The sequence below is a fragment of the Balaenoptera musculus genome, chromosome 17, assembly GCF_009873245.2.
Source record: "Balaenoptera musculus isolate JJ_BM4_2016_0621 chromosome 17, mBalMus1.pri.v3, whole genome shotgun sequence".
In the NCBI taxonomy this organism is placed as follows: Eukaryota; Metazoa; Chordata; class Mammalia; order Artiodactyla; family Balaenopteridae; genus Balaenoptera; species Balaenoptera musculus.
Window position 1 is genome coordinate 38,117,214 of NC_045801.1, and position 20,087 is coordinate 38,137,300.

The following is a 20,087-nucleotide window of genomic DNA, read 5'->3' on the forward strand; positions in this document are numbered from 1 at the left end:
TTTTCTCATCAGTGCACACAGATTCTATACATATTTTGTTAGACTTAACGTGTTTTTCTTTGTGTGTGTGTGTGTGTGTGTGTGTGTGTGTGTGTATGCCTTAAAGATTTTTTTAAAATTCCAAATTCCAGTTATTTATTGCTGTTATAGAGAAAGCAAATGAATATTTTATATTGCCCTTGTATCCTGTGACTTCGCTATATTCACTTATTATCTAGTTCCAGGAGGTTTTTGCCGATTCTTTGAAATTTTCTAGACAGTCATGTCTATGTAGGCCTTTTCAGTCAGTCACATTATCCCTTTCTTCTAGGGCCTTTTTCCTCTGTGTAAAAATGTAGTTATATTTTGACCATTAAAAAACTAAAGAAGAAATCAACAACAAATTATTCATAACCAGACTTCTTGATAAAATAGTCAGAGCCTTTGTTTCTTCACTTCATCATATTCTCTCTCCACCTCTTATCATATTGTGGCTGAAGTATTCTCCAGCAGTACTCTTCACAGGGCAACTTTCTGGGTAGGATGAGATCATTTTAGAACTTATTTAATTTGACATGTCCATGGGTCATCAAAGTCATTCTGTAGCAGGCAGCTGGATATGCAGTTTTGAACCCCAAGGGAGAGCTCAAGCAGTTGGAGAATCAGCAGGCTTTCTGCATTTGGTGGTTAAACCTTAAGCAAAAGTGAGATTGCTCAAAAAGTGTCTAAAGAATAACATCAGTTGCTGCTTCTGCCTAGACCACTTCTTAGGTCACCCTCATTTGCCTGATTAACTCCTTATCCTTCAGGAGTCATCTCAGCCATTGATTCCTCTGGAAAGGGGGAACTTTTCATGATACTCCTCCAAGGCTTTGGTCAGGCAAGTGCTCCTCTGTGCTCCCGTGGTATCTGTGTTTAGCTCTGTGAGAATGCTTATCTCACTGTATTTATGTCTACTTTCTAACTTTCTCCACAAACCTGTACATTTCTCAAAGACAAAGACTGTATCTCAGCACACTGCCTTGCACACAGTAGGTACTTATAAATATTTAATCAATATTTATCAAATCAATAAACATATGTATAAAATTGCTTTATAATGGGTTTTAACTGACTTAACCCCTTATTATTTAGCATAGTGCCACAAGATTATCATCAACACAGAAAGTATCTGCATTTAAAAATAATAAGGTACATACTGGTATGTGAAGTATTTCTGGAGCAATGCTTAAGTCAAACATGTGATAAATATTTTGTTTTGGGGGTAACTGCTTGTTTTTTGCTGGCCTGACTTGCATTTCTCTGCCCCAGAATGTCATTTGTATCAGGAGTTTCAGTAATGTAACTGCATGCTAAAATTAATATTGTTATTTTATTGTGATTCAGGCAGTCTCCTTCTAAATTGTATGTTTTGGAAAGTGATTTCTTAAAGTCATTTTATAATGTTATCATTTCTGAGTTTATACAAGTGATTTCTTTTGTTAAGTATATATTAAAGTTTCTATTTGTTGTTAAACATGACCGTAATGGAGCAGAAAAGGAGTAAGAGAAAGAAAGGATAATAAAAAGAAATTATTTTCAAAGACAAATTAGCTCTTAGTTCTATTTGTTCTAAGAACATAAGATAATACAATCATAAATCTGTTTATATGAAAGCAATTTAGAATGCAGTGACACAGTGATATGAATACTTGATATTTCCTGTTGTATGTTTCTGTCAATTTTGTGGAATCAACAAGTGTTCACTGAGCTCCTGCTATTATATGCAAGTCATTGGGGAGATTACTGAATGTAACATGTCCCTTAAGAAACATGAATGTTGCTTATATAAAAATATAACATGGCAGTGGCTATAGTATTTTAAAATATATCAGTTTTTTAAAAAAATCAGTGGCCAATAGTCTGTTTCTGAAAGGTATTGATAGTATGTTAGTAAATAAAATAACCTATTTTATGAACCTGTTTTATTTGTGTAAATCACAAATTAATGGAATTTGTTCTAGCCTTTTGTCTTTGGTGCCCTCTTGTGGATTTTTTATAAACTGCTTGTAACAACACAACAGTTTTTAAAGGTGTTATTTTTATTTTAAAATATTTGACTTTATAATCTTTATATTTTGTTAATCCTTTGACATGCTTTTGGCTGTGAGAGAAAAAAGAGAAGTCATGGTTAAGGTTGCTTTTACTTTTTAAATTTACTCTATTGTATATCAGTATTGTGCACAGGGGATGTAAGATAATCTTTTGTTTGGAAGCTTTTAATATAATGCCAGGAACTTGTACAGTCTTGCATCATGGAGCCTCTGAAGTCCTGCCCACACCCTTCTCACCATTTAGGTTTGTTGTACTGATGAACAAGTCATTAATGACTTTCGGAGATCGTGAAAGCTTTGATGTAACTTTAAAACATGCCCATGAGCATTCAGAAAGTTAGGATGCATGAAGGCAGACGTTTCTGTTTGTGAAAGATAGGTATGTCAAAGACAGCAGCTGTATAAGCTCTTCTGCTGCTTTTGCAGTGAAGTAGAAGGACCACCTACTTATATCGGTGGGAAGAAAGTTCATTCTTTGTATAGATTTCCAGATACTGTAAGTCTTAGTAATATTTAATTGGTGAATATCAATATATTACTTTTTTCAACCTGTCAGACATTGAAACAGTGCTTAAGGATGGCAGTTTGAAGGGGAATATTTCTGATGTTTTCTCAGTAGTTCTTAGCTCAGTTGGGTTGAATATGGTACTGAATGCGACCAGAGTTAACCAGTTGATTCTACTGTGGGCTCTTTCACTTGTAACACAGAAACAGTAGACACTGCAGATGTATTGAGAACAGAGGCAATGGATAAGTGCTCTCCTTTACCATATTTGGAAGTAGAATTTAAAGATGATGAATGCTCTGTTGGGTCACATCAGTAATCTCACCTTGCTATAGTAGAGAGTGCCTTTAGTTTAATGGTACACAGGGCTCTTCCATGATGTGAGGCATACAAGCAAATGTACAATAGTTCCCTTTGATTTTTGCCTTTTCTAACTCAAGAATGATTAAAATTTATTTACTGACACAGGTTAGCATGTGAGCACAACCACCAAGACCTGAGTTAGTTCTGCATGGGGAGAAAAGTAAAACCTGCCACAGGTTTCCCCAATTTTGTGCTCATTTCCTTGAAGTTGCACTGCACATGCCGTGTTGATTTCTATTTTTAAAAAAATAATTTCTTTTTTTAAAAATATATATTTTATTTTATTTATTTATTTGGCTGCATTGGGTCTTAGTTGCAGCACATGGGGTCTGTTGTGGCATGCGGGATCCTTCATTGCGGGGCGTGGGCTTCTCTCTAGTTGTGGCGCACAGAGCACACAGGCTCAGTTGTTGCGGCATGTGGGCTCTAGAGCGCACGAGCATGTGGGATCTTGGTTACCGGATCAGGGATCAAACCGGCGTCCCCTGCGTTGGAAGGCGGATTCTTAACTGCTGGACCATGTTGACTTCTTATTTGACTCTTTCCCCACAAATTAATCATTAGAATTCAGTGCCTTTATCATGTGCTAAAGTGGCAAATTCCATTAAGTCATTTTTTGGTTATCAATAACTGGCATTATCTATTTTATTTTCTGTCTTCATCTACTCAGATTAGAATCTTTTACAGTTTTCTCTTTAGAGTCAGTTTGGCCTCTTTAGGTCCAGAATATTGTAGTTATTTTTGATTCATTGTATTTGATGTCCAGAAAGTTTCTAGAATATGTTGTTTCTTCTTTCATGATTTCTTTTAGATTGGACTTGTCATTTAAACCAGTTTGTATAGGACCTTTTCAGCGCAGATTCTAATCACCTCAAATCTAGATTTCAGTAATAACCTTCTGATTCCAGGCTCTCTTTCTTCACTCTCCTTCTCCAATTCACCCCTTAGTTTGCAAGGTTCCCATCACTCTGTCAAGCAGTGCATGCTGGCTCCCAGTGTTTAAAGCACTCTGTAACCTGTAGGCCATTCCTTAACGCAGCCCAACTCACTTAACGCTTTCCCTTCCAGCCATAATATTTCTACCTTTGTGCTTGTTTTTCCCAATCTAGGGTGCCACTGTCTACTCTTTCCTAATTTTGGTCCTAGAAATTTTTATCTTAGAAAGATCCAGCTGTCTAAGGGGAGTAATTTAATTCTAAGGAGCAAGTGAGTCTTAAATCTGTTTTTTTTCCCATCTATCTTGGCAGCTTGTTTATTCACTGTTTGTCTTTTTGTAAGCTCAAGTTTAGTTGAATTTTATCTCTGAGAATGATGAGTTCTGGGTTGAAGGTTGAGTATGAGTCCCTTTAGGGTGGATTTTAATTTGTTTTCATCAGGCACCCTGGGTGCTTCCATGCTGAGACTGCATTTGACTGATTTCTCAGCATGGGGTTCCCCAGACCATGTGGGTAATGTTAGAAAACCCAAACCCATGTCTGTACATCCTAAAGGGAAAACCCCCCACCATCCATTCCTCATCTTTACCTATAGCCCAGGTGAGGCAGACAAGTTTATATGTCATCTCCCTTACCTGTGAGTACTTTTTTTCTTGTCTGTCCTTTCACTGAGGATGTAGACTTTCAAGATTCCCAATTTTATGTAAGAGTTTCAGTTCTACTTTAGAGAGAACCCAAAGACTCTTGTCTTCCTTTATCCATTAAAGTGGATAACCCATCACCATCCCACCCCTCATCATCACATGGCCCCTATGGCAGCCCTAAGGTCAGATTTAGCTTATTCTCACTCTAGTTCCTAGTTGTTTGGGGCTCTTGGAGATTTCCTTTACTATCTTGAAAGCTCAGTTTTGTATTTGTAGTATGTTTTGTTACATTATTCTTTGCTGTCAGTGCCATCCCTGATTAGTGCCTCTAAAACGTTTTACAGATATCTAGACCACTATACTATAATATTGCAACTTTTTGTATAATTGCAACTTTTTGTATAATTGGTTCACTTATGTGTCTTAAACATTCATTTTTTTCCTGAAAAATAATTTTTTTCATGCTGTAGAATGCATACCCAATAGGAGTGTCTAATTGAATCAGTGTCACTAAGATCACTGTTCTGTATTGATAATGTACTGTTATGTAATTGTATAGGTAATAAAGAAGTATTTAATATCATTTCAGGAAGAGAAAATAATTAGAATATTTCAAATTAAAAAGACACCTGTTTATCTAAGAATAGTCTATCTCATTAATGTTAGAAATGACAAATGCTTTCTAAAATGTTTGTGTTAATATCCTTTAAATCAATCAGATAGTAGCTGAATGTTTAGAAAATCCTTTAAGGTGGTAGATATTGCAACTGTAAAGATACCTAGTGCAAAGGCTCTGATTATTTCTCAGACTGTTATAGCATAAATCTGTCTTAGCAGTGGAGTAGGATTTCCTAATGATGTTTTCAAATATTTGTATTCCATGTGGATTTTATGATTCATAACCTGGATTATCGTCAGTACTCTGTTTTGCATTCCTGGCACATGATGACCACTGATTGAAAATGCTATTGTATTCCTTACTGGAATTGGCCGCTTTCTACAGTGGGGAAGCATCTGCTCTGCAGACCTTTTTCTATAAAGTATCAACATGTTTTTCTTCTGCTTTTCTCTTGTAAGGAGTAACAGAGTATATATAAATGAAGTATAACTTTGGAAAAACATTATAAATAACTGTTTTATTATGAAAATGTTAAAGTATCAAATGGAAATTTTAACAATCATCTAAAATATTAAGAATAATTTGAGTTAATGATTTAAAAAAGTAAAAAGTGTTACTGAAAAGTTTTCAACACCGTCACCAAGTTTTTAGTGTTTGATTTGCTAATTTCATAAAAAAGAACTTCTCATTCCTTCCATACTTCAGTAATTACTGTTTGGATGCCACCCTCTCATTAGTGAATTGAGTGCTCATTATTTTTTTCATTACTGTTTTTTTTTTTACTGTCAATTTGTAAATTGGTTTAGCATCCTTTAGCAAAGTGACTATGTAAGTGAAAATAATATGCAGTGAAAACGATCCCTTCCAAACTTGATTTAGTGTTTTTATAATTTTATAGATTAAGCCAGTTATGTGCATCCAGAGGTGCAAGCTTCATTATCCCAGCATAGATTCAAGTCTAATATAGAATACAGGAAAATTTTAAAGTATTATTTCACACCAACCAGATGTTATGTTTCTTGTTAAATTTAACGGTCACAGCACTGAATCTTATAAGGATAAGAGATAAATGACTCACACATATAAAAACAGATTTAGTGTTTTGGGAATTAACTGGTTTGCAACCACGATAAAATAAGGTATTAAACTAGCAGTAGATTTTTAAGAAGAACTGATAGAAAATCAACTTTTTTCCTCCCTCAGTGGAGTCTACTGAAAAGAGTAAAACCTTTTTTATTAGCTTTTTGACCAAGTGCAAATTCGTTTACTTATGTGTATGTCAGTTTCTTCATCTCTTAACTTAGCAAAATGAAACATGCTCTAGCTAACCTGTAATATAAATTAAACTAGAGTTGAGAAATAATTTAAAATTTAGAAGACTTATACAATTGGAAGTTAGATATTGGGCTTTAGAATCAAACAACCTGGTTAGAATCCTTGCCCTTCCACTTATCTGTTATATGACCTTGGACAAATTATTAAACTCATTTGAACTTCAGGTTCGTCATTTACACAACGGGGACAATAATATCTCACAGAATTAATAAAAGGATTAAATAGGAGTGACCTACAAAAAGTCCTTGGTATAGTGCTTCTAACTCATTGGTGATAACTATTTTGTCATTATTCGATAAGTGATCAATTGAATAATTCTAATTAACAGTATTACTTTCCCTCCTGAAGTTTATTTATTTATTTATTTATTTATTTATTTATTTATTTATTTATTTTTAACTTTATTGGAGTATAATTGCTTTACAATGGTGTGTTTCTGCTTTATAACAAAGTGAATCAGTTATACATATACATATGTTCCCATATCTCTTCCCCGAAGTTTCTTTAATAGCCATTCTATGTTTTAAATAATTAGTTGGTTTAAATAAAGTTCTACAATAGAACCTTGCATAACATTCTATGCTTTAGCACTAACTCATAATGAGGGCTTTAACATTAATATAATAGATTATGTAATGAGAACAAGGCTTTGTACTGGATACCAGGAATATAACTGTTGACAAGATCTGATTACTGCCCTTATAATAGCTTTTAGAGTCTATTTAATAGATTTGGACGAGTCAACTGTACAGACAATTAGAGTATTGTGTAATAAGTGTATGATAGGCATAAGCACAAGGTGCTATAGCAATACTAGAGTACAACACCTAATTCAGTCTTGGGGTGTCTAAGCTGAGAAGGGATGTCTAAGTGTAGTTCTGTTGTAAAAAGAAGTTGTAATATAATAAAGCACCCCCATTTGTGTATATATATTCAATGTTATAGTCTTCTCATCCTTTAAGACCTAAATCTAAGGGCAGTGTCCTCTGTGAGGCTTTCTTCATTTGACAGAGGTGGAGTCAGAGGCTGTACTTTTGGTACTCCCATTGTACTTTGCCAACACTTTTCTTACAGCGTTTAACAAATTGCCTTGTAATTTATTGTTCACATGTCAGTTTCTCTTAGACTTCAGACTTCTTAAAAAAAGAAAAACGGAGCAAAACCGTTTCTTATTCATCTTTGTATCTCTAACGCCTGGTTCACTCCTTGACATATTATAAGTTTACAATAAATGCTTGTTGAATGAATTAGGTAAAAATATGAATTGCTTCATTTATTAAATAAATTTTTATCAAGTACCTAATATATGCCAGGTGTTCTAAGCATTGAGGGTTCATCTGTGAAAAAGAAGGTTTCTTTGCCTTTATCAAACTTGTATTATACTGGTAGAAAAGCCAGGTACAGGCTATGAAGAATATAGAAGGATAAAAGATTGATGGGGACTTCGATTTTGGATTGGTGGTCAGAGAAAGCATCACTAAGGAGGTAACATCTAAGTGGAGACCTGAGTTAAGCAGAAAATAAAACTGTCTTAAAGAAGAGCATTCTAGGCTGAGAGAACAGCCAATTTAAAAGCCCAAGGAGGAACATGCTTAGAATGCACAAGAAATAGCAAAGGAGGCCAGCCTGGCTGGAACTGGGTGAGCGAGAAGGAATGTGATAGGAGATAGGATTGGCAGATATGACTGGGCCAGATCACATTTGGCCAGGATGAAGGCTTTGGGCTTTAATGTAAGTGTGATGGGAAGCCAAACGCAGGGTTTTGAGCAGGAGCGTAACATGATGTGATCTGTCTTCTGAAAGGATCCATCTGCCTGTTATGTGGGACACTAATGGGGGCAAGAGGGGAAACAGTGCAGACTGCTAGGAGGCTGTTCTAATAGTCCAAGAAAAGACAGTGGCTGTGACTAGGATGGACCAAGTAATTTGTATGGGACTCTTTGGGCATAGGAGCTGGTGACATAAGCTGTTAAAACTGTAAACCTGCACCTCTAACTTAAGCATTCAAGTAGATCAAAATTTAAATTTAAGTAAGGTATATGTACTTGGTGGGATAATGGGTTAAGAAATAAAGGAACTAGTTTCTTAGTCCCAGCTCCACTTTTAAGTAGGTGTGTGACCTTGGGGAAGTCTCTTGCTTTCTCATTTTATGTATAAAATGAGGGGTTGAATTATTAAAGGTTCATGATTTTATAATTCTGTGATAAAGTAAATATATAAATGAATGCTTACTGTGTGTGGACTACTGAATGAAACACTTTAGTAGATTCAGAAGTACTATAAGGCACTCTTATCCATAGGTACTTACATTTATAAAAGATTTTATGAAACAGTTACAATATGAGATCATAAATTTAAATGCAAAAGTGTGTAATGCAGGTTTTATAAATTCTAGAAGTTCGGAAAAGAGGATAATTAATAAAGACTGAATTTGCCATAAAGGTAATAGATACTTGATCTGGAACTAGATAGGATTAATTAAAATGAATTAGAGAGGAAAGAGCATCCTGGGTAGAAAAGAAGATGTGATGTGAGCAAAGATGAAGTCTTTAATGAACATATGGGTTTATGGCAGCTGGAGACTCAGTTGAGGTCAGCCTGACTCTATTGAATGATATGTGAACAATGGGAAGATAGGATCGGCCATATAAAATAAGATAACATAGAGGACATTAAAATCTAGGCAGCTTTGTTTAGCTTTCAATGCAGGCAAGAACTGGGAGCCATTATAGATTCTTCAGTAGAAGAATATTATAATACAAGTAGTATTCAAGAAAGATTGGTATAGTATGTATACTTTGAAGAAGGGGTGAAACTACCTTATTCCTAGTAGCATGCAAGCATTTTACATACCTTTTCTCATTTAATCATCATAACACCAATGAAAGAAACTAAAGTTCAGAGAGTTTAAATAGGTTCCCTAAAGGTCTTAAGGCTACTAAGTGAGTTGAGCCAGGATTTGAACTAACATCTGTCTGATTCTAGGAGGTCAGGGTGCTCTTCCTGCAGTAACTCAGGCATAAGGTAAGGAGGAATATACTCAGTAGCAGTGGGAATGGAAAAGAAGAGATGGAGCTGAGAGAGAATTTTTTGAAGAAGAACTTGTTGACTGATAGTATATAGGGTGTGAGAGAAAATAAACCGAAAAAGACATTGCAGTTTTACTCTGTTAGCTAATGAAGATGACCGTGCTTTGTAGTGGTTATTGTCGGGGATGGAGGCAAACTGGAGGGGCCAAGGAGATGGATGAAATGATCTCGTTTGAGAATGTTGAGTTTTAAACATCATTAAGCATTTAAGTAGTAAGTAAAGTCAGAAAGATGTCAGGATTTGAGAGTCCTCAATATATTAGATAGTTGAATGCATAAGAATGAAGAAGTCTTCTAAAAGAAGAGAAGCTCATGAAAGGAGAGCAGAAGACTTTCAGATATAATGCTGAATTTATCCTGTAGGTTGAGGATGAGGAGGGCTGTCAAACAGCTGAGAACAACATGGCTTCTCCTGTTCTCCAGTATTTGCATTTTGACCTCTGTCAGAACTTAGGTTTGGTTTGTTTGCTTCTACTTAAAGTGGAATAGATATAAATTAATTTCAGTACATGATCAAGTTTTTCTAAATAGCACATTGCTTGGTTTCTCAAACAGAATTTGTTAGTTTAGTTTTATGGCCCTATTCCAGTTTATCTTTTGGTGAATGTTCTAAAGAGCATTTTTTGGTTCATGCTTATATTACTGACTTGATTCTTCTGTGAATTTACATTTAAAAGCCAATGGCTAGGATATGGCAACAAAAGAGAAAAAACAGATAAATTGGAGTTCATCAAAATGAAAAGCTTTTGTGTATCAAAGAAACTATCAAGAGAGTGAAAAGACAACCTACAGAATGGAGAGAAATATTTGCAAATCATGTATCTGATAAGCGATTAATATCCAGAACATAAAGTGAACTTCTTCAGCTCAACAACAACAAAAAACAATCTGTAACAACAATGGGCAAAGGACTTGAATAGACATTTCTCCAAAGAAGATACACAAGTGGCCAATAAGCACATGAAAAGATGCTCAATATCACTAGTTATTAGGGAAATGCAAATCAAACCACAATGAGATACCACACATCCATTAGGATGTCTGTTCTCAAAAAAAAAAAAAGAGGGAAAATAACAAGTGTTGGTGAGGATGTGGATAAGTTGGAACCCTGTACACTGTTGGAATATAAAATGGTGTGGCCAATGCAGAAAACATTTTGACAGTTCCCCCCAAAATTGAGAATTACCGTTTGATATAAACTGCACTCCTAGGCATACGCCCAAAAGGATTGAAAGCAGGGACTCAAATACAGATCTTCCTTAAATTATGATGAGGTTACGTCCCGATAAGTGCATCTTTAGTTGAAAATACCCTTAAGTTGAAAATGTATATAATACACCTAACCTACCGAAAAACATAGCTTAGTCTAGCCTACCTTAAATGTGCTCAGAACACTTAAATTAACCTACAGTTTGACAAAATCATCGAACACAAAGCCTATTTTATAATAGTGTGGAATCTCACATAATCCCTTGAATACTATACTGAAAGTGAAGCACAGAATGGTTGTATGGGTACAGAATTGTTGTAAATGTATGGGTTGTTTACATCCCTGATCAAGTGGCTGACGGAGCTGCAGCTTGCTGCTGTTGCCCAGCATCACGAGAGTATCTTACTGCGTATTGCTAGCCCAGGAAAAGTTCAAAATTCAAAGTACGGTTTCTACTGAATGGGTATCTCGTTTGTACTGTTGTAATGTTGAAAAATCCTAAGTCAGACCATCATAAGTCAGGGACCATCTATCTGTAGATACTTATATACCAGTGTTCAGAACATTATTCATAATAATCAAAAGGTGTAAACACCTTATTGTCCATTAACAAATGAATGGGTAAACAAAAGGTGTATGTGTGTGTGTGTGTGTACATGCAATGGAATATCATTCAGTCTTAAAAAGGAATGAGATTCTGACATCTGGTACAACACGGATGAACCTTGAAAACATGCTAAGTGAAATAAGCCAGACACAAAAGACGCAAAAGGCATGCTTCTACTTTTATGAGGTACCTAGAATAGGTGAATTCATAGTAACAGAAAGTAGAATAGAGGTTACCAGGGATTGGGTGAAGGAAGTAATAAGGAGTTAGTTTTTGATGGGTACAGAATTTCTGTTTGAGATAATGAAAAATTTCTCGAAAAGGGTATTGATGATGATTGGACAACACTGTGAATGTACTTAATGCCACAGAACTGTGCACTGAAAAATGATCAAAATGGTAAATTTTATGTTATGTATATTTATCATAATTTTTAAAAAGCTAATGGCTTTTGTACAAAGTTATAAACATTATTAAAGCTGTTATAATAGTGCCAACATGTTCTGTCTTTAATGTGCTCTCTTTTATTTGTTTATTTTGTTATACATTCTTTGTTAATAATCTTCCTGTCTTAATCCTTATTTTAAGAACAGCTAGCAGCCTGCTATTTCATCAGTTTCTGTTGCTTGAGCTTTAATTACCTAAAGCTTTAGGTTATTTTGGATAACTTTTGGGTCTTATGATAACACTGTATTTATGTCCCTACATTAAAATTAGTAGTGATAGTAGTATTTTTCATTATTAAAATATAATATGTTCATAGTATTGTATGATATCCATCTATGTTAGAAAAGTCTTCCTTCACTGCAGTGTTTTGTTTGCAGGATGAAGATGAGCTGGATTCCCACACCATGGTGAAGACTAGCTCGGAAAGCGTGGGCACCATGAGGGCCACAAGCACGATGAGTGAAGGGGCCCAGACCATGATTGAACACAATAGCACAATGTTAGAATCTGACTTGGGGACCATGGTTATAAACAGTGAGGATGAGGAAGAAGAAGATGGAACTATGAAAAGTATGTGGCTTTTTTTCCCATTGAATATTAATTTTCTGTTTTGAGAGTATACTTCTATAGAAACCAGGATAGTTCTGTGTTGCTTGTTATAGCCAGTTGTGGAAAATTTTGTTTCTTGGCTTTATTTAAAGTGAAAGGAATATGGCACAAGTGAATTTTCAAAAATTCTTTTAATATAGCAGAAAGCAGCACATCTTTAACTTAGTGTTACGGAACTTTTTTCTGTTGAAGGATGCTAACCCATAATTTAATTTGTAAAGTATTTTTTGAGATAAAAAGATAGCGTTCCTAACATTTACTTTTCCAATTAAAAACGTGAACCTAAAATTCTGTTCCAAATAATACAACATAATATTATATCACGTTGTCTAAGTTATCAGTTAAGCTGCAGTGACAGAGGGGAGCAAGCCAAGGGAAGAAATAAGGGCTAAGGTGGGAAAAGAAGAAACACTAGAAAGAAGAATCAAGAGACAGGGATACTCATGCAGAAAAATCAGTTCAGTGCATGTTTACTACTGCTTGTCCTATGCTAGGCACAGTGCCAGGTGCGCTGCAGGGCTGAAATGACGATTAAGGCGTTCTCTCTGATCTCCGTTGCTTACAGAGTGATGAAAACAGAGATACTTTCACAGGCTAGCATTTCTTTTTGTATAAATATGGCTCTTTAAGATTGCAGTTAACAATGTAGGACATTGTAATTTTTCAGTTATAGGCAAAAGCAGATTAATTACCTCCTGATACCTACTGACCATTTTCTTCCCCCTACCACTCTAGTCATGTATGGTCAATGTCAAAGTCTAAGCACAAAGCTGTTTTTCACTACACAGAACTACTTCTCCATGGCACAAAAGCAGTAATACATGACTTCTTGCATTGTAGAGCCTAGAAAGTTATAAAGAGTCAAATGATTTGCTGATAGGGTAAAATGGATATAGGTAGGAATTTCCTCTCTGACATTTTTGTTTTCTTTTTGCCTACCCCTTTCTTTTTGCTACTCCCCCTGTGAGTCTGCTTGATCAGTCTTACCTCATAGCTTCAAGTCATTTGGCTCACTGCCGTTGCTTTCTTCACATTTCTTAGTATACATAGCCCATTATGGTTGTATACTTTGAAAGAGAGCGCCACGAAGCGCAAGATGAAAACAGATTGCCACATAGTTAATCCTGGGTGGGAAGGGGGAGAGGGATGTGAATTTTTTTTATCTCCACGCTGATAGGTTTCTTGAGCCTTTGCCCCGAAAAGCAGTCTAAGACTTGGATTCCTAGCTGGGCATATTACTAGAATAGGGCTTCTGCATCTGTAACATGCTCACCCAACTACATTGAATGGTCTTGTGGCCTCCAAAGCTAGCTAGTGTTAGGGTACAAGTCATATGCCTTGTAGATCAGAAAGACAGATAAGATCATTTACAACACATTTCCCATCAGCATGTAGCACCACTTTTCCGCAGCTGATAAAATTCTTTTAGTCAAGTGTTACGATTCTTAACAGACCAGTTAGAAGATCACTGAGTGCTTTGTTCTATCTTTAGAGAGCTACTGCATTTCCTATGAAACTACATAAACAACTTTTTCCATGTAGTCAATATAGTTGAACATCAGCATTTAAACAGTGGTTTAAAAATGAGTATTTATGGAATCGAATTCATGTTAGATTGTTATATTTCAAGGAAGAGATATGTGATAATGATTTATCAGACCTCATGCTTTAAAATTATAGCACAGATTTCCACATATTTCATGTAATGACTTTCAGCTTTGACAGCCACAGAAATCATTCAATTTATATCATAATTTTATGTCCTAAGTATGATTCTTTGGGTCACAGAGATTTTATTGAAAGCTCATTTTTAAAATGAGCAGATAGTGGTTTATGTAGTTGTTTTATATGCTTTATTTATTTAATTTTTATTTTTCTAATTATTTTTTATTGGGCTATAGTTGCTTTACAATGTTGTGTTAGCTTCTACTGCACAGCAAAATGAATCAGCCATACATATACATATATCCTCTCCATTTAGGACCCTACAGTGCATTAAGTAGAGTTCCCTGTGCTGGTTTTATATGCTTTAGCAAGTTTTAAATCCCATGAGACAACTTCCTTTGTATTTTAAGTTTCCACCATTTAGACATCATTCTGTTATAATGTGGGACTTCCATGTTCCCAAAGATCGAACCAAATGATGTTAGTGTAACCCCCCAGGTTTTGTCATACTGTAGTATAGCAATAGTATAGAGTGTAAAGAAGTTATTGAGGCAGAACTTACTTTCCGTGAAACCACATAATTACTTTTAGTTTTAGTTTTGTGTTTCCTCATGATCTAAATCTTCTTTAAAACGTCTTAGATGCGTTGGTATGAGCTCTTAGGTTATGTTACATTAGTGGAAGCCCCATTTGCTAATGTGTCTTTAGCATTTTTCTTCCCTGAAAATATTTTATATATTTTTTTGTTCCCTAAAAGATTATAGCATTATATTATTTTTAATTTTCTAAAATCTCTAGAATGTTATACTGTGTGCTGAATATTCTGATTTCCATCACCTTTTCCTTTGGAGTTTCAAAAGAGTTGCCTGATTTAATATTCTTGTCAGTTTAAATTATGTTTGCATACTTTTTTATACCTTTATCCGTGAAGCTAGAAATTACAGACCTGTTTTCCTTACCTCTGAAAAGTGTGGTGATTTAACTCTAGGAAGCAAAATTATTATTATCTTTTAAAATTAATTAATTAATTAATTTATTTGTTTTTTGGCCTCGTTGGGTCTTGGTTGCTGTGCACGGGCTTTCTCTAGTTGCGGTGAGCGGGGGCTGCTCTTTGTGGCGGTGTGCGAGCTTCTCTTTTTTGTGGGGCACTGGCTCTAGGCACGCAGGCTGCAGTAGTTGTGGCTCGCGGGCTCAGTAGTTGTGGCTCGTGGGCTCTAGAGCACAGGCTCAGTAGTTGTGGTGCACAGGCTTAGTTGCTCTGCGGCATGTGGGATCTTCCCGGGCCAGGGCTCGAACCCATGTCCCCTGTATTGGCAGGTGGATTCTTAACCACTGTGCCACCAGGGAAGTGCCTAGGAAGCAAAATTATTAAAAGAGCTTTTGAAGGGAAATGGAGTAAAATGACAAGAAATATTTAAAATTTTATCTGTTTTTTAAAAAACGGGCATAGACCTGGAGAGCATGTCCAAAGAACTCTCCAAACTTATTTTCAGCAATGATGGCATTATTTTTACCATCTCTCTCCCACTCCCCCTCTTCCCATTCCCATTTCCCTGGGATCTCATTACCCATGTAATGTCCAGGCTTCCGCTTGGTAACCCAGGTCTTTCACAATCTGGCATCAGCCAATATTTACACGTGGAACTCTACTTCCTTATATATTATACTTTATCCAGAGTAGTCTAGGCCAGTTGGAATTGTGAGGTATAAGCAGGTTGGTTGTCATTAAGGAAATCAACATTTAGGATTTTTTATGCTGAAGGAATAGATTAGGACCAGGTCAGGAATCCATTGTCATTAAATTGATGAGTTAGTAGAGATTATTTCTTTGTGGGTAACTCTGGAAGAGCAGTTGTTTGAGCAAAGAAAAAACTGGGGCCTTTTACCTTGTTCAGATCTGCTCTGTTTCTATGGTGGAACTTTCTAGCCTTTCAGAGCTGGAGCTGGATTGGTAGCTGTAGTTGCCCTAAGGGGAAACTATCTCTGTTAGTATTTAAGGAAGTGCCACACTCTCCAGTCAGGTTAGCAGCTCTGTTTCATGGTTTCAGCTAATCTCCATGTGCCCGCTATGTCAGTTTGTCCTTCCAACAACTTGGGAAGCTGGAGCATCTGGAGAGCCCAGCCCTGCTTCCCTCGTGCACTGAAGGAGACCTGATCTTCCTGGGACTGGGAGTGGAGGTACTGAGCCATCCAGCAGCTCTGGTCTCTTCCTTCACAGGGCAGACTCTTGCTCGTACCTTTCTCTGCCTCCTCCAAAACCTTGCTCCATCTCTCTTTATCCAGCACGATAGCCAGAGAGGTTCTATAGAGAATAATGATCTCCAAAATGAAGAGAATACCACAAACATGAATACAAGACATTTGAATGGCAAGGTGAGGAAATGGTAAGGGAGCACTCAGCTAATTTGATATCTCCTGGCTAGGAGTATGATCAGTAATGTGTTGAGATAACTTGCAGGTGAGAGAACTGTATTCCACTGTTTGTGAAGTTTGATGTCTTTTTGAGAAAATGAGGAAAGTGCCATGTAAGCATGAAAGAGTTAATTTTTATTTATTTATTTATTATTTTTAGAAAAGAGAATAAAAGGTAAATTTCTCAGGTTATAGCTATCATTAATTGTGTGTCTAGCATGGGCCAAACATTGTGCTTGGGACTTTGCATACATTATCTCATTAACTTCTCACAAGGACTCTGTAAAGTAACATTGTCACTATCATTTGCCACTAAGGAAACTGAGACTTGGGAATGTGAAGTGACTTGTCAGAGATTTCATAGCAAGTAAGTGGTGGACCCAATATACAGACCCAGGTTTGACCCCCAAATCACATCATTACTGTGGGCCGGTGAGCTTGACATCCCCTTGGGCAGAAGTCTAGAACATTTGTGAGTCCTTTAGGAAAGGAGACCTGAGTCATTATAAGTTAGCATAGGTTACTGGGAACAAACCATATCAGAATAATTTGATTTCTTTTTTTGATAACATTGCTAAACCCCTAGATCAGAGAAACTGCTAGGTTTGGATATTGTGTTTTATGATTTGGGGAGAGTATTTGACAAGATCTTTGATGATATCCTTGTAGGCACTATGTAGTATGACCTAGCTGATGGTTCTGTTATGAGGGTTGAACAGTTACACACTTAGAGGCTTATATCAGTTGGGGTTTATTGGAGGACAGAAACTAGGCGTTTTAAACATAAAAAGATTTAAGTCAGAGGTGTGGCTCTTAACAAAATCAGTGGAAAGTTTGGAGGAGAGGGCTGTGTAGGCTAGGCCTCCAGGAACGACTCCCACACTACCACAAAAGTGAGCCTTATAGAACTACTACTACTGCAGTCAGGAAGGTAGTGAATCCAGAGGCTGCCATTGGCACTACTGAGTTCAGTAATACAGATTGAGATCAATCCCTGTTGCTCTTCAGGGATGAGAAAGCCACCACTGAGACTGCAGCCACCTATTAGCACCTGTGAGTCTGGTGACTGGATGCTGGAATGCTGCTGTAAAAAAAACCCTTGTCTGCATAGCTGTGCTGCCCAGAGGAAGTAGCTGAGGTAGCAGGCTCATGGTCTCCTCCTCACTTCCTGCTTTCCCAGTTGTGAGAAAGTACACTTAGCTAGGACTCCAGGTGCAGGGTGTTCTAGGAAATGCAGCATTTAGCTTTCTAGCCTGCACAATCAGAAGGCTCACCAGAGGCAATGGCAGTGGTTGCTAAATTTCAGTCAGCTGTGGGGTTTAATAACAGATTGCTGTCAATGAAAAGATTTCTCATTGTGTGGCATAGGGCCGAGGTCTCAGCCCTAGCTAGCTGAACGTTGTTGTACAGAAATTCGGATGAAGCTATAGAATGAAAGTCCATTAGAATTACAAATGACATTAAGTGGAGGAAAAGAAAAGTACATTCTAAGGCAGAATCAGGAGCTTAAGAGGTCTCCTCAGGTTGGAGCAGTAGGCTTGATTTACGAGATAAACCCTGCTCTTGGCTCCAGCTAACTCACCTCACAAGTGTACATCATAGCAGTAGCCCCGTAGAGACGCTGGCTCTGCAGACCAGAGCAGGGCCTGTGCATCTCTATTTAACAAAAAAACTAAAATATCAAAACAATAAAACGCTACAAGTACTTCTGAGGTGCAGCTAGGACTGATAACCACTTTTTAGAACGAGGAAATAAGCAACTTTACTGTACTGTCAGTACTAGAACTCACCTGTTGTATTCAGGAAGGATGGAGACACAGTAGAGCACATTCAGCAGACAGTAAGCCAGATGGTGAAGTAGATGGAGACCATGTTATATTAAGAATGGGTAGAGGGAGGGGGGACCTTCAAGATGGCGGAGGAGTAACATGTGGAGATCACCTTCCTCCCCACAAATACATGAGAAATACATCTACATGTGGAACAACTCCTACAGAACACTCCTGAATGCTGGCAGAAGACCTCAGACTTCCCAAAAGGTAAGAAAATCCCCACATACCTGGGTAGGGCAAAAGAAAAAACAGAGACAAAGGAATAGGGACGGGACCTGCACTTCTGGGAGGGATCTGTGAAGGAGGAAAAGTTTCCACATACTAGGAAGCCCCTTCACTGGTGGAGACGGGGGGTTGGGCGGGAGTGGGGGAAAGCTTCGGAGCCACGGAGGAGAGTGCAGCAATGGGTGCAGAGGGCAAAGCGGAGAGATTCCCGCACAGAGGATCAGTGCTGACCTGCACTCACCATCCTGAGAGGCTTGTCTGCTCACCCGCCGGGGCGGGCAGGGGCTGGGAGCTGAGGCTTGGGCTTTGGAGATCAGATCCCAGGGAGAGGACTGGGGTTGGCTGCGTGAACAGAGCCTGAAGGGGGCTAGCGCACCACAGCTAGCCGGGAGGGAGTCCGGGAAAAGCTCTGGACCTGCCTAAGAGGCAAGAGACCATTGTTTCAGGGTGCATGAGGAGAGGGAATTCCTTCCCTGTCTGCCCACAGAAGGCAGAGCGCCTCCTAAACGAGCTCCAGAGATGGGCGTGAGCCATGGCTATCAGCTCGGACAACAGAGAGCACATGAAATGCTAACACTGCTGCTGCAGCCACCAAGAATCCTGTGTAAAAGCACAGGTCACTATCCACACGCCCCCACCCCCGGGAGCCTGTGCAGCCCACCACTGCCAGGGTCCCATGATCCAGGGACAACTTCCCCGGGAGAACACATAGCGCGCCTCAGGCTGTTGCAATGTCACGCTGGCCTCTGCCACGGCAGGCTCGCCCTGCATTCCAATTATAACTACCGTACACCTCCCTCCCCACAGCCTAAGTGAGCCAGAGCCCCCTAATCAGCCGCTGCTTTAACCCCGGGCTGTCTGGGTGGGAACAGAAGCCTGAGGGCAACCTACATGCAGAGGCAGGGCCAAAACCAAAGCTGAACCCCAGGAGCTGTGTGAACAAAGAAGAGAAGGGGAAATCTCTCCATGCAGCCTCAGGAGCAGCAGATTAAATTCCCACAGTCAACTTCAGGTACCCTGCATCTGTGGAATACCTGAATAGACAACGAATCAACCCAGAATTGAGGTGGTGGACTTTGGGAGCAACTGTAGACTTGGGATTTGCTGTCTGTAACTGACTGGTTTCTGATTTTTTATGTTTATCTTAGTATAGTTTTTTGCACTTGTTATCATTGGTTCATTTGTTTATTGGTTTGATTGCTCTATTCTTTTTTTTTTTGGTAACTTTTTAATTTTTTTTATTTTAATTTTTTTTTATTTTAATTATTCTATTTATTTTATTTTTTTATTTAATTTTTTTTCTTTCTTTTTTTCTCTCTTCTCTTCTGAGCTGTGTGGCTGACAGGGTCTTGGTGCTCCAGCTGGGTGTCAAGCCTGAGCCTCTGAGGTGCGAGAGCTGAGTTCAGGACATTGGACCACCAGAGACCTCCCAGCTCCACGTAACATCATTCGGCATGAGCTCTCCCAGATATCCGTCTCAACGCTAAGACCCAGCTCCACCCAATGGCCAGCAAGCTC

The 20,087-nt window shown here is 37.9% G+C and overlaps 1 protein-coding gene across 3 annotated transcripts in view; it reads left to right on the forward strand.

The window, feature by feature from the left end:
• STK3 (serine/threonine kinase 3) overlaps positions 1–20,087 on the forward strand; it is a 314,394-nt gene that overhangs the window by 207,157 nt on the left and 87,150 nt on the right. For all 3 annotated transcript variants that reach the window (XM_036830681.1, XM_036830683.1, XM_036830682.1), the window contains one exon: positions 12,204–12,396. In XM_036830681.1, coding sequence (XP_036686576.1) covers positions 12,204–12,396 — 193 coding nt within the window. The remainder of the gene's footprint in view (positions 1–12,203; positions 12,397–20,087) is intronic.